Source organism: Hippocampus guttulatus, chromosome 4 (genome assembly GCF_054856545.1).
Source record: "Hippocampus guttulatus isolate MCC_2025c chromosome 4, RoL_Hgut_1.0, whole genome shotgun sequence".
In the NCBI taxonomy this organism is placed as follows: domain Eukaryota; kingdom Metazoa; phylum Chordata; class Actinopteri; order Syngnathiformes; family Syngnathidae; genus Hippocampus; species Hippocampus guttulatus.
Window position 1 is genome coordinate 26862312 of NC_141264.1, and position 13758 is coordinate 26876069.

The window sequence follows — 13758 nt, forward strand, 5'->3', positions numbered from 1 at the left end:
CTTCCTTCCTTCAGGTACTTCCCTTTGCCGCCTTCCATCTGTCCTTCTTTTTTCCTTTGCTTTCTTTCTGCGCTTCCTTCCATCTCTCCTTCTTTCCATCCTTCCTTTTCTTTCCCTCTTTCCTTTCTCCGGTGGAGTTGCCTCCTTTCGTGCATCTCTTCCTTCCTTCCGTCCTTCATCATCATTTGTTCCCTCCACCCCAAGTGCCATCCTTCCTTTCTCCCTTCGCCCCTTTTTTCCCCTCACTTTCTTTCGTCCTTTGTTCATTCCTTCTTTTCTTGCATCGCACTCCCTCCCTTCCGTGACTTGTTCTTTGCTACCTTCCTTCCTTCCCTCCCGCCTTCCTTTCTTCCTTCATTCCTTCTTTCTCTCACTCCATCCATCACTCATCACTTCCTTCTTTCTCCCTCCCTTCCTTCCTTCCTCCTTTTTGTCCTTCCTTTCGTCCTTCTTTCCTTCCTTTCTTCCCCCCACCCCTCCCCTTCCTTCCTTCAGTCCTTTCTTTCTCTCCTTCCTCCCTTCCCTTCCTTCCCGGTTTCCTTCCTTCCCTCCTTCCTCCTCTCCTTGCGTGTTTCCTTCTTTCCTTCCTTCCTTTCTTCCTTCCCCCCCCCGCCCCTCTCCTTCCTTCCTTCAGTCCTTTCTTTCTCTCCCACCTTCCTTCCTTCCTCCCCTCCTTCCGCGTTCCCTCCTTTCCTTCCTTCAGCCATAACTCTGCAAACTCTGCAGTCGTGCAATATTGAACGTGAGCGTCCCAAAGTATCATGGCCTTCACACGAGCACTTAAGGAGGAAAAAAAAGTCCAAAACTGAAAGCGGCGCCGCCTCCTCCTCCTCCTCCCCCTCCCGCTGCATCGCTTTTTCTTTGTTTTTGTCACGGACGCAACGCACAATCTGAACGTTGATTTGGAGACGGATGACTCCGACTCTCCATCCTGAGGAACTCTTTCCGACGTTTGTTGGACTGTGTGTGACACAAGCGCACACATTTGCACGCACACGCACACACACGCACGCGCACGATTGCTTGACATCCTTCACCGAAGCTCTCGGGCATTAAAGTGCACACCAGAGTGCGCACTTTGCACACGCTTTTGATTTTGCCTGTATAGTTTGTCATTTTGAGGAATGAGCTTATTTTTTCCTCCTCATCGCTTTTCTCTTGTTAACTTATCCAGCCCTTCAATTTGCCACTTTTCACTTTTTTTTTTGGTGGTGGGGGGGGGATTTTGTACTTTTGTAGCTCTGCTTTTGAACCGTTGCAGATCCGACTCACGGCGGCGAGGCTGGAACTTCACGCCATGAACATCAATTGGGGCAAAATTCTTTCGGGGTCAAATTTGGTGTCACGTACGCATCGTTGAATGTTCCGATTCTTTTCAATTTGAGCCGAGCACGCGGAGCCGCGCGCTTCCCGGTGGACTTCCAAACTGGGCCGAGCTTGAACTTGGCGGCGTCAGAGCCCCCCCCGCCCCCCCAGCCAAAAATACGCTCGGATGAGTCAATGAGTTCCGATCAAAGACATTGAATGGAATGCCTTCCCTTTTCAAATGCGGTTCGCTGGACTTTCAATTTGCACACTTTTTTCATTGAAAATGGCCGTGGGGTTGTTATTTGGGCGCGCCGCACTCGTTCCATGAATGATGTGTTTGTTTCTTTGCATATCATCTGTATTTCTCTTACATATTGCCTGCTGTTGTTTTATTTGATACCTTTTGTGATATTCATGAAATTAGGGCAACGTTAAAAGATTTTTTTTACAGCATTCTTCTGTCAATCTCTCCCCCCCCCCCACCCATTTAGAGAGAGAGAGGTGGAACGGTGGACCACCGGTTAGCATGACCACCCCACAGGGCAGAGGTGCGAGGTTCGATTCCGGCTCCGGCCTCCCCCCGTGTGAAGTTGGCATGTTCCGGCCGTGCCTGCGTGGGTTTTTTCCGGGTACTCGGGTTTTCTCCCGCGTTCCAAAAACATTGCACGGCAGGCTGTTTGAACGCTCCAAACGGTCCCTCGGTGTGATTGTGAGCGCGGATGGGCTGGCAAGCGGTTCAGGGTGTCCCCCCCGCCTACTGCCCGAAGGCACCTGGGATAAGCTCCGGCGCGCCCCCGTCACCTTTATGAGCATAAAGCGGATTGGAGAACGGATGGATGGATAGTGTGTGTGTGTGTGTGTGTGTGTGTGATCAATCAAAACAGTGTTCTTTGAAGGTGACAGTCTTGCTCCAACCTTTGCACTGTATCACTGACTCGGACGCGGTCAACCTTGCACAAGTGGCAACGGAGCGACCGCTCCTTCTTGCCCCCCCCCCCCCCCTTCGGCGGCAGCCCTTTGAATGGTGCTAAGCGTCCAGCTCCCACTCAACAAAACATGCACTCGGAACAGCAATACCTTGTGTCTCCGATGTTTTACTTGACCGTGCGTGTGTGCGTGTAAAAATAGCTAGAAAGCAATCTATTTTTGAAGGCCGCAGACAAGAGAGCCGCTCAAATGCGCAGCGCTGAAACGCGGCTGCAGAATCACCGATAGCCACGGACGGACGCGTTTTGCCACGAGAGTTGAGCCACCGAGAGCCAGAGTGGGCTCGCTTCACATTTCAACTTTCATGGCTGCAAACGAATCTCGGGGGGGGGGGGGGGGGGGGGGTTTAAGTCGGAGTGATCACTGCTTTGTTTTTGTTTTTTTTCTCAGTTTGACATTTTGTTTTCGATGAGTTGTCATGACCCTTTGGCCCACAAGTGGAGCACGGAAAGGATCGTTTAAAGCAGCTGAAAGAAGAGAACCGGACCGAGTCTTTGAACCTCGCCTATTTCGTGGGGCGCCCGGAGTGACACCCCCCCCCCCCCCCCCGTGGCGCTGACAAACAAGGACAAATGCCAAAGGCAGAAATGGACAATCATGTCCAACGTGAAAGCTAAACCCGGATTGGTCCCCTGACCTTCATTTTTGCACACGTTTGCCGTTTTGAAAGCGTCGAACGGAGCCTCATTTCACCGCTCCCGATGGTGAACTGGCGAGAACGCACACGGGGCCTCGACAAAATTAAGCTAGCTCTTATTAGCACTGTTAGCAAGGCGCCGTCAGCCATCGCTGGGAACAGGAAGGCGACCGCCATAGCGCTAAGATGAAGTTTCCTTTTTTTGGAATGTACTATCAATTCAAAATCCAAACCAGGCAATAAATGTATCCATCAAGCAGAGACGTCGCGAATTCTGTGTGGCCTCTGAATTGCCTCAGCTGCGTTTGCTTTGGTTTTGGCGGTATGGGGGGGGGGGGTGATTTTCGGGAGGTGGAGACGACGCCAGCACACTTCCAGAAAAGTCGGTGCTCTCGCCCGCCTTCCGTTTTTTTTTTTTTTTTTAATTGCTTGTTGTTGCTCTCGCCAATTTCATCCACCATCTGAAAGAGACGAAGGGTGAAGTCAATCAAGACTAGAAAACTATTGGATGAAAGTAAGACTTTGAGGCGAGGGGACAAAATTATCATTGGTGGGTGCTCAGGCAAATTTCAAGTTTCGACACGAGCGTAATGACTCACAGACGCCGGCAGATGGAGCCATTGAACCGTATATTCTCACTGCAAAGGCTTGACATGCTTTGGGGAGGGGGGGGTAAATCAAAAATGATCGGTTTTCTCCGCTTTGTGGTCAGAAAGCGGTGTTTTGGGCAACACCAAGCCGTGTTCTATGTCAGGTGAGTTAACATCTTCCGACAGTAAAACCAAACAAGTGTTTCATCATCACGTCCAATTATTGTACCCAGAAATGGACAAATAACTCGTTTTGAAATCAGTCAACTGTTTGTTTGTTTGTTGCTTGTACGAGTGAGTGTAAAGAAGCAAACAAAAGGATTGCAATATCTCGTTTCTTTCACGTGACAATTTGACATTTCGGTACGGACTTTAGATAAGAAAACCTTTATTAGTCTCGCAATGGAGAAATTCCCGATTCACAGCAGCAAGGTTATGAAAGGAAGAAGTAGAACAACAAAATATAGGAGCTGCTGGAAAGGCAGCCACTCACGCGGCGCCATTTTGAAGTCAAAATAACAAAAATAACACAACACAACACATAGGACACAGACAGTCGTGCAATCTTCACCACTTTTCTGTCACGCACAATTTGCTTTCGCCGGCCACATCAAATGACGCGGAGGGCCTGGTCTGACACCAGTGCTGGAACTATTGGGGGGGGGGGGACTTTTCAACGCATATTTTCACCATTCACATTCCTCAACTCGACTTTGAATAATGGGCAATCTGATTGGAATTTCCCTTAAAATGGGGACGTCCCCCCCCCCCAAAAAAATGTCCTTCCAATAATGGCACACGAGTCTGAAGATGGCATTCGTGCTAGTACAGTACTTCAAATTACGGGCGCGAATGATGTCTCGCTATTGTCGCGTTTGATTTGTGAGTCCTGAACTACAACTCCCATGAGCCTCCGGGAACCCGGAAGCGCGGAGCACTTGACGTGTTTCGCAGAGTTAGCGTCGAAGCAGCAGGCGGCCTCTCGAGGGGGGAACTCCAATCGCGTCTTGACGGCCGGCATGCTTTGCTTCACGCTTTCCTTTTAAAACTTGCGTTTCGGCGAGCCGCCATGGGCACCGTTGCTGCCATTCTTTTGGTTTTTGTGGGATGTTGTAGCAACGTGGTTTCTCTCGAGCTGCTTGTGAGGTGAGTGCCGCGCACGCGCGCACGCGCGCACTCTTGCCGCACTTTCGACCATGCACTGCGAGCCCAAAAGCGAATCGTTCCAACTGCGTTCGTTGTAGGCTGTGCGCGGTACCTCCATTTTCGATCCGATCAATGACGTCATTGATCAATCGGCAATTTGTGACGTGACAAGCGATCATCGTTTGTTTGTTTGTTTGTTTTTTTGCATAAAAACGAAACTATCCGGCGATCCGAGTCCTCCCGTCGGGTCATTCCCTCAAAGTTGGAACAGGGTCACGTTGACCACCGGGTTACCCTTAGCCCAGCTTTTTGTTTTTTGTTTTTTTTGGACTCCCCAGAGAGTTCCCAGGATGCGGCAACATCGTCACCTTCGCGCAGTTTGTGTTCATCGCCTTGGAGGGATTCGTCTTCGAGGCGCGTTTGGGCACCAAGAAGCCCGCCATCCCCATCGGGTGAGCCTCTCGAAACCGGCGCCGCCCGGCGTGCGTCGCAGTTGGCGTGACGTCGTCTTTCCGGCTTCCCCCCCCCGCCAGCAACTATGTGGTCATGGTGACCATGTTCTTCACGGTCAGCGTGATCAACAACTACGCTCTCAACTTCAACATCGCCATGCCGCTCCACATGATCTTCAGATCGGTAAGAAAATGCGCGAGACCTTCCGGCTCCAATTTCTGCGGCGGTGACATTTTGACACGGCGAATTGTCATCACGGCGGAGACGTTTCGGACCAGTCGTGATTACGATGAATCCGATATGGCTTCACAATTGAAAAATCAGTTCTGTTGAGTTTGATTTTGATGCTGCTTCAAATGTGCCGACTCCAAAACTGCAGTTGTTGTTTTTTTTTTCCTCCGCAATCCTCCATTCGGCATCCCCAGTCGCTCCAGAACGCCGCCGCTCACCCGCGCATCACTCCTCCTCTGGCGGCCCTTCTTTTTCTTCGCTGGCTCCTCATTTTGGGAGTTCTTTTGAAGAATCGCTTATTGGTTTTCAAATCTTGAAATGGCCTGGCCCCACCTCCCCTCAACGGGAATAATCGATTGTCCGACAGCTTCAATTGATTTCTGGACCTGAGCACGAGCTAGTTTAACAGTGGCGCGATGAAAGTCAAGTTGAGGTTTTTGACCGGGTTCCACGTCAAGACGTATTCCAACGGAGCGCCATCGAAGCAGCGCTTTCAATTCTGATGTGATGTGGGGGGGGGGGGGGGGTGTTGTTGCAGGGCTCTCTCATCGCCAACATGGTCCTGGGCATCGTCCTCCTGAAGAAAAGGTGGGCGCCCCTCACGCTTTCCTCGCCGGCGCTTGCCTCGCAGCCACCCCTTCGGGGGGGGTGGGGGGGAATCTCCGCTTTTGCTCTCTCCGCAGGTATTCGCCCAGCAAATATTTGTCCATCGCGTTGGTCTCCGCCGGCATCTTCATCTGCACCGTCATGTCCGCCAAGCAAGCGGTGAGTCGGCCGATGCGGCGGGAGCGTCTCGGGCGCTCCAGTGCCTTTGCCGACTTGTTTTTTTGTCTCGCGTTTGTGCAGAACGTGGCCGGCGAGGGCCGGGAGGAGCGAGGCCTCTACGCCTTCGCGCGTTGGCTCGTCGGTGAGGTCGCCCGCCACGCGGCTCCAAACAAACGTCCGGCCGTACCTTTGGCTTCACTTTGCGCTTTGTTCGGCGACCGAGCTCGCCGGCGACTCAAGTCCCGCCGCGTTTTGTGTCGAGTCGCGATATCGGTCGGCCTTCTGGCGTTTGTCCCGCCCGCCCCACCGACGGATCGGATCGCTCCTTGTCCCATTCAGGAATCGGCATGTTGACGTTCGCTCTGATCATGTCGGCGCGCATGGGAATTTTCCAGGAGACGCTGTACAAGAAGTACGGCAAGCGCTCCAAAGAGGCGCTTTTTTATAACGTGAGTACTCTGGACCCCCTTCCTCGCTCTCGCGCCTTTTTTTTTTTTAATCCGCGTGTGTGCGTGTGCGTGTGTGTGTGCGTGCGTGTCCCTTGCAGCACTTCCTGCCTCTGCCGGGCTTCCTGCTCCTCTCCACGGACATCTACAACCACTGCGTCCTCTTCAGTCAGAGCAGTGAGTGGCGCGCACCCGCCGTCGGCATCGCTTTCAGACGCTTTTCGAGTCGTCAGCATTTCATTTTATGTTCCCCCCCCTGCTTCCAAATGCAACCAATGACCATTTAAGTCACTCACGTTCAACAACAACAACAAACAAAAAAAAGCTCATATTGGGGTGGAACGGTTTCTTATGCAGTTCAAGGAGCGTCATATCTTTTTTTGGTTTGTCCTTTTCCCCACGTCCGTCCATCCTTTTCCTGCTCCGCTTCTCCTCACAAGGGTCGCGCCGGAGCCTGTCCCGGCCGTCTTGGGGCACTAGGCGGGGGGGGGGACACCCTGAACCCGTTGCCAGCCAATCGCAGACCGACAAGCATCCGCGCGCACACTCGCACTCACACCGAGGGACAATTTGGAGTGTTCCATCCGCCCGCCGTGCATGTTTTTGGCACGCGGGAGGAAACCCGAGTACCCGGAGAAAACCCACGCGGGCACGGCGAGAACATGCAAACGCCACGCAGGAAGCATTCAAGCATCCGCTGCCTTCACACGCAGCGAACATCAGCACGTGCAGAACACGCGTCTGGTGACACCGTACCTTCTTATGTCGTCTGCTAGCTTGATGCTACTGCGCGATGCGATATTCCCTAGACGGGCTAGCTGAAATGAGCGTAGCTTTGACGCTAAAGCTTCTTAACGGCTGCCATTTAATGTCCGCGATCCCTCCGCGGGGTTTTCTGACGCCGCTTTTGCCGACGTCTTCCCCCGGCAGCGCCGGCGCTCGTTCCGCTGGTCCGACTGAACGTTCCGGTCATGTGGCTCTACCTCCTCGTCAACGTGGTCACGCAGTATCCTTTTCTCGCCGTCCCGCCGCCCCGGTTTCCCCGCTTGCGGTGCTGTCCGCCTTTAACCGCCGGCGCTCAGGTACGTGTGCATCCGCGGCGTGTTCATCCTGACCACCGAGTGCGCCTCGCTCACCGTCACCCTGGTGGTGACTCTGAGAAAGTTCCTCAGCCTCATCTTCTCCATCGTGTACTTCCAAAACCCCTTCACGGCGTGGCACTGGGCAGGCACGGCCGTGGTATTCGCGGGCACGCTGCTCTACACCGAAGTGTGGAGCGGCATGACTGCGGCCAGGAAGAAGGCCGAGTGACGGCGTCGACCGGGAACACTTTTACATTTTTTGCTGGGCACTCTTAAAAGCAGTGGTGGGAAGCGAGCAAGTACAAGTCGTTTGTTGCTGTACTTGGGCAGAGTTTGGTTTTTGTTCTTCTTCTTCTTCAGGTTTCTCTACTTGGCTTGAGTATTTATTTTTAGGACCACATTTTACTCTTGCTCCCTCCATTTTGAAAAGAGATGCGTGTACGTTCAGTTCCTCAGTCAAAGTAGCATTGTTACTTTTTACGGTTATGTTTTGATAGCTTAGAAATCGAGCAGACATGAGCTACGTGCAACCTCATTTGGTTTCCTCTTCTCAATGCAAGCTCTCAAGTCGTAAAAGAGGGGAACTTTTTTTTTTTAACCCTGTACCAACTTATAAAAAATGGTATTGTGTGTAATTGGTCATAAAATTGCAATGTTGCTTTTGTATCTTTCGAGTACTTTTTTTTTTTAAACGGTATTTCACGTACACGTACCATCACTGTTTGAAACACACAACCTACCAACTCAAATGTCTGTCTGCCTTGGTTCTTTCTCGGACAGCTGTTTTGAACCGTGAGTTTTGTTGTTGTTGTTGTTGTTGGCGGTTCTCACCAAAGTAAACCACACCATGTTTTAAAAAAAAAAAAAGGCATTTTTGTTCTACGCTATGAATCATTGACCGCAACATGAGGAATACTTAAGCTAAACAGTCCTATTGTTGATCTAGTTTGCAGCCAAGGGAAGCACCACGAAAAGAAGAGAATTGACTTTGGGGACTAAATTAAAACTCCGATGCAGAAAATATTCAAATTTAGGTAGTGAATGTAAACTCGATGCTTCTTGGCCTGAGCGATCACCACCGATAGGAGCTGAGGTTCAAATTGCGGTGACTAGTCTAGAAATGCTTGTGGAGCCCACCTAACACGTGGAATTCGCATCGCGTCCACGCCAGATAGCTCAGGTCGGCCGAGATATACTGTAGCTTTTCGCATCTTTCAATCAATCTCGCCACTTGTGATTTGTGGTCATGATGTTCATCCTTTTGGAGCATAGATTCGGGGTTTTCCCTCAATGAATTGGGGCGGAAAGGCAAAGACACCAAAGGACCAATCGGGAGCCGCGAGATCGAGTGACTTGACCTCCAGACCAATAGCAGCCACTATTTAAGTTACTTCCTCGTCACTATGGGCGGGAGGGCCAGGCACCAATAAGCAAGTGCGATGTTGGGTCGTTCGCAGGAGTCTCGACCAATGGCAGCCAACGTTACTCTTCTTCGGCGTTGTGAGGGGAGGGGCAGCTGGCCTGGGTTGTTTTGAGAGAAAAAAAATGTTTTCGCCGTGACAGTCGTTCTGATTCAAATCGCCGGTGTGGATTCCATCACTCACGGAGCTCCCCGCGGTGACGAGCAAGGCGGAAGCGTTACTTTGGTGGAGCGCATTCGGTTGAGCGGACGAGCCATTTTTTAAATGGTACAAGTTTCTCCTTGTGCCATTCGCAGATTGTTTTTGTAGTTAACGAATGAAGCTGAAATTCACTTAAAAACGATGTTTTAAAATGAATACTTGGAGAAAGGCTCCACTGCTGCTTCACAGCAAACAATTTCATATCCAGGAAAGTAGCGATACCTCGACTCGCGAGTGCCCAAAGTTCTGCTGATGGAAACGATCCCAGATATTGCGGTCATTGTGACCCTTTGACGCAGCGACGCACACAAACGACCGAGGGCAAATACTCAGCGACTCCGGAATTCTTCTGATGCTTTGTGACTTACTCTTCTCCGTTCCTGCAGCTGCGCCCACACGCCAACTGGGAAACGCGGGAGTCGGATGTGGTCGCGGGGCGGCAGGTGCCAAGCGGCGACTCACGGCGGAGGCATCTCAGCCGGCAGTCTTTGGCATTCCTCAGCCGTGACCGTGAAGCGGCCTTGCATCCCGCGCGTCCAGCCTCCCGACCCGTCGCTCGGGCTCGCGCGCGCTTCCCTTCCCGCTCGTTCGTTCCCCGAGGCTGAGTCAGACGACCGCAACGTGACTCGCTCCTCTCTTCTCCGTCTTTGATTCGAGCAAGCGGGCACGCGGCAGGAAGCGGCTGCGGGCAGTGAGTCACTCGCTGCGCTCCTCGTCCTCATCCCGGAACGCCAGTGGCCAAAGTACTCGCCCTCTCGACTTCAGGGCGAAGTTCACGATGGACGCTAATCGTAACAAAACAAATACATCAATCAATGAAAATGCTGGGAAAAAAAGAGGATCGATTATTATCTGGAAGTTTAAAAAAAAAAGGGACAAACTCTAAATCAGTCCAACCAAGAGCTACTTCTCAGGGACAGCTTCAAGCCAAGGGCTGCCAGTTTGAGACGCCCGTTTGAAATCGCAAATGTCCTCTAATTGCCATTACATGTGACTCTGATTAATGACGTTCGTTTATGGAAAGCAAGGGCTGCCTGCGGATCGTCCCGAGTCGATCGTGAGGGGTGGAGAGGGCGAATGGGGAAAACCAACACATTTGTGTGTTTAAAAAAAAAAAAACATTTTTAAATGATCACTTTGACAGCAGTCCTAGTAAATCACAATGTCGTGCTGCTTTTTCTGGTGTGCCTGCCTTGGCCACCTGGGGGCAGCAGAAGATAGAGAGACAGATACTGTTCATAGAGATGACTCCTCTCTCTTCCCTCATCAGTACGGCGCTAATTGTGGTTATTCTTCACAGAGGATCAAGAATATATGACTCGACTACTCACACGTCTGTATTTTCAATTTGCGCTCAAGACATTGCTCAAAATTCGAGTGCCACGACAGGGACGCCATTTAGCATTAGCACGTGGACTGAGAGACGAAGCTATCTAGCGGTTTTAAATGCCCAATTGTGTAATTCTATTTCTGTTTGGATTCGAAAGTACCTCTTTTCAAATGTAGGGCGTAAAAATAAATTCCTATCAGAAAATAAAAGTACAGATTCTTCCAAAAACAACTTTAGGACACTCACAAAGCATTTGTACTTGTTTACTTTCTGCTATGCTGTGTGGCGGCTAAATATACTTAGTCACACTCAGCGCGCGTGCGTGTGTGCGTGTGTGTGTGTGTGTGTGTATGCGTTGTCTTCCGTTTGCTCGTTTTCTCTCTCTCTCTCGCCCTACCCGTGAGTAAGAGAGAGAGAGAGAGAGAGAACCAGCATGTTGACTCACGACCTCACTTAAAGTGGTGAAGCAGAGGATGAACAGCTTCCTGACGGTAAAGCTCGAGGAAAGTGGAAGGTCGCGGGAGGCCGTCGTATCCACGCTCACACTCCCACCACGTGCGCGCACATATGCTTTGCGTTCACCCGCAGAGCAGCCGAGGACGGCCGGCGTCTTCCGAGGAGGGAATCATTTCTTGAACGGTACGTCTTTCTATTTCTTCTGAACGCAGCTGACTTTGTTTCATCAGACGGCGGTGTACCACAGGGCATATAGGTCGGGCCCTTGGGGAACTTGACTCACTTGATTCCTGCGCAGAAAATAATTTAGTCTGGTGTCAAAAGTCAAGCGGATCTCTTTTCCCCGTCCAAATGAACGCGGATGCCACGAATCCGCTCTCGTCCCGCGCTCCCCCGAAAATCTTCATGATGTGTTTTATCATCATGAAATAAAAAAATCGACACTTTATCTCGTACTTGATGAGCAAAAAGAAAGAAAAATGGCACTCGATCTTAAGGCACAAGGTGTGTGGTCTCCTTGTTTTATGCGCAGTCAGCTTCTCTTTCGGGAAGAGTCGAGTCCTAGCTGCCAAAACGCCACCAAGTTGCGAAGTGGGTCGGCTTTGCGGCCGGAGAGCGCAGCCCCCTCGTGGTGACTCGGTGCCAGTAAATCGCTTGGCGCAGGAGTCTTCTTGCACGGCGAGTGAGCCTGAAGATTTGAGTTTCCACGAGAAGGACGCCAGCCCCGGCCGGCTTTAATCTCATTTGCCGCCGGAGCGCCGCCGCCTGTATTTGCTTCCATGTTTCAAGTTGAGCGCAGGAACATGAAGCCCTTCCTCTCCAAGTTTTTCAACAACAACAACAACAAAAAGATGAACTCAAGTCATAAGCGTTCTTGACGATAATACAGGGGGGGGGGGGGGGCGTCAAGCTCATTTTTGTCGCGGGCCGGATTTTAGTTACAATTTCCCGTTATGACTGAAGCCATATGAAGAAGTCAAGTAGAACGATTTATTCACCTATAGTCGAAGTGACTGGAATGAGGGGTTTGGTAACAAGAAAATGCTGACGGTATCGCTCTTATTTATGACATGTGAGAATTTGATTTCAGGAAGCATCGTGAAAGTCGACATCTTTGATTTGCTTTCGCGGGCCGCAGAAAATGATGCGGTGGGCCAGATCTGGCAGCAAAGCCGAGTCGGTGGAACGAGCCTCTCGGCACGCACGAATGCACGCCATGGGCAGGATCGGAGAATCGCGTCTTGGATTTGATCGCTGTTTTTTTGTCATTTTATTAGATGGCTCTGGACTCGGAGTGAGCAACGCGCCACGCTTGTGTGCTTTCATTTTCCGCCTTGATGCTTTCTAACACGGCGACGCCGCAGAGATTCTTCCGAGCGGTGGGTGACGTCACGTCAGTCCCCAAAGAAGGCCTTCTTTGACCACTTTTTGCTTTGTTTGTTTGTTTGTTTGTTTTGCACCAACATCATAACGAGTGTGCGTGTGTGTTTGACTCGGATTCTGAACCGAAGGACTGCACTCGGAAACTGATTTCATTTGGTGACGTAGATGTTTGTACGGAGACTCTAGCACCATATGAAATCGGAGTTCTGGGTGGCGGACTCTCAACTCCTCACACGAACACGAAAAGTCGCGGACCTTTTCGTAGGTAGCCGACTGAAGTGGGCCCAGCTGCTGTCCTGCCGTCTTTCTTTCGCCGTTCCCTCCACGGGCGCCCAACAGTGGCGCGGGACGTGGAGAAGACTCACAATCGTTGTATTTGCGGACGGCTAAGGTGACAAAACCGGAAGGCTTGCTCTTCGGAATAGTGCGGCGCTGATTCGGTGCCCCAACAGAGCCAGCGGAAGATGCTATTTTAGAGACGCGTTCCATTAAATACAGAGGAAGGGATCAAATGCAAAAAGATTGAGTGAATAAAGTTGTCTTGTAATCCTTATGCTGCTTTTTTTTTGGGAGGGGGGGGGATATTTACGTATCTCTGTAAATATTGTATTGTAATTTATATGTTCTTCTTTTTTTTTTTTTTACATAGTTTTTACTTTAGTTGTATTCTTTGCTAGATCTCAAGACATGATTGTTCATTGTCTGACTTGAGCTCCGTGTCTTTGCTCACACAAGATCAATAGCGTATGCTAATGTTCCCCACAGTGGAAGACCGTTGATGCAGAAAACCAGGATTGTTTTCTTTTTTATTTGTTCTTGTGTTCTTTTTAGACAGCGCAAAGGCCCTCTCGGTGTGGGTGCTGAATTTTATTCCTACTTCAAATTAATGTAAAAAAAAAAAAAGCACACATTTTCTTCTCAGTCGGACGATTTTTTTAACATAAAGTACAAGTAATGAGTACTTTTTTTGTTGCTAATTCAGAACGTTTTGTGGTAGTGAGTTTACAACTGCTTACTGGGAATGTTATTTCATACTTTTTACAAACCTTTTGTGGGCCAAATTATCAAAATGGCTCATGTACAAATGGAAACGTTCATACTATATTCTCCTTTTTGTTTTCTTTTGATGGAATTGAATCAGTACTTTTACATGTCTTCTTTGTTGTTGCTTTTACAATTATTGAGATAGATAGATAGATTCTACTTCTACTGCTACTAATAATGATGGTGGTAGTCGTAGTAGTAGTAGTAATAATAATAATAAGAATAATAATAAGAAAACAAATTCTGCCCGAGTGCAGTATTTATAGAGCAGTTCCTCC

General features: G+C 50.1%; 1 protein-coding gene across 2 annotated transcripts; it reads left to right on the forward strand.

Annotated features, from left to right (window-relative positions):
• The first annotated feature begins 4449 nt into the window (after positions 1-4449).
• Positions 4450-10796, forward strand: slc35b4 (solute carrier family 35 member B4). Of its 2 annotated transcripts, XM_086109749.1 has the most exons (10): positions 4450-4668; positions 5007-5120; positions 5202-5304; positions 5891-5940; positions 6036-6117; positions 6199-6259; positions 6457-6566; positions 6665-6740; positions 7494-7569; positions 7646-8311. In XM_086109749.1, the coding sequence occupies exons 1-10, from the start codon at positions 4592-4594 to the stop codon at positions 7872-7874; spliced, it is 978 nt and encodes a 325-aa protein (XP_085965875.1). In that variant the 5' UTR covers positions 4450-4591; the 3' UTR covers positions 7875-8311. The 2 variants fall into 2 exon arrangements, with proteins under 2 accessions (XP_085965875.1, XP_085965876.1); XM_086109750.1 differs by lacking the exons at positions 7494-7569; positions 7646-8311 and adding an exon at positions 9654-10796.
• Positions 10797-13758: the final 2962 nt, after the last annotated feature.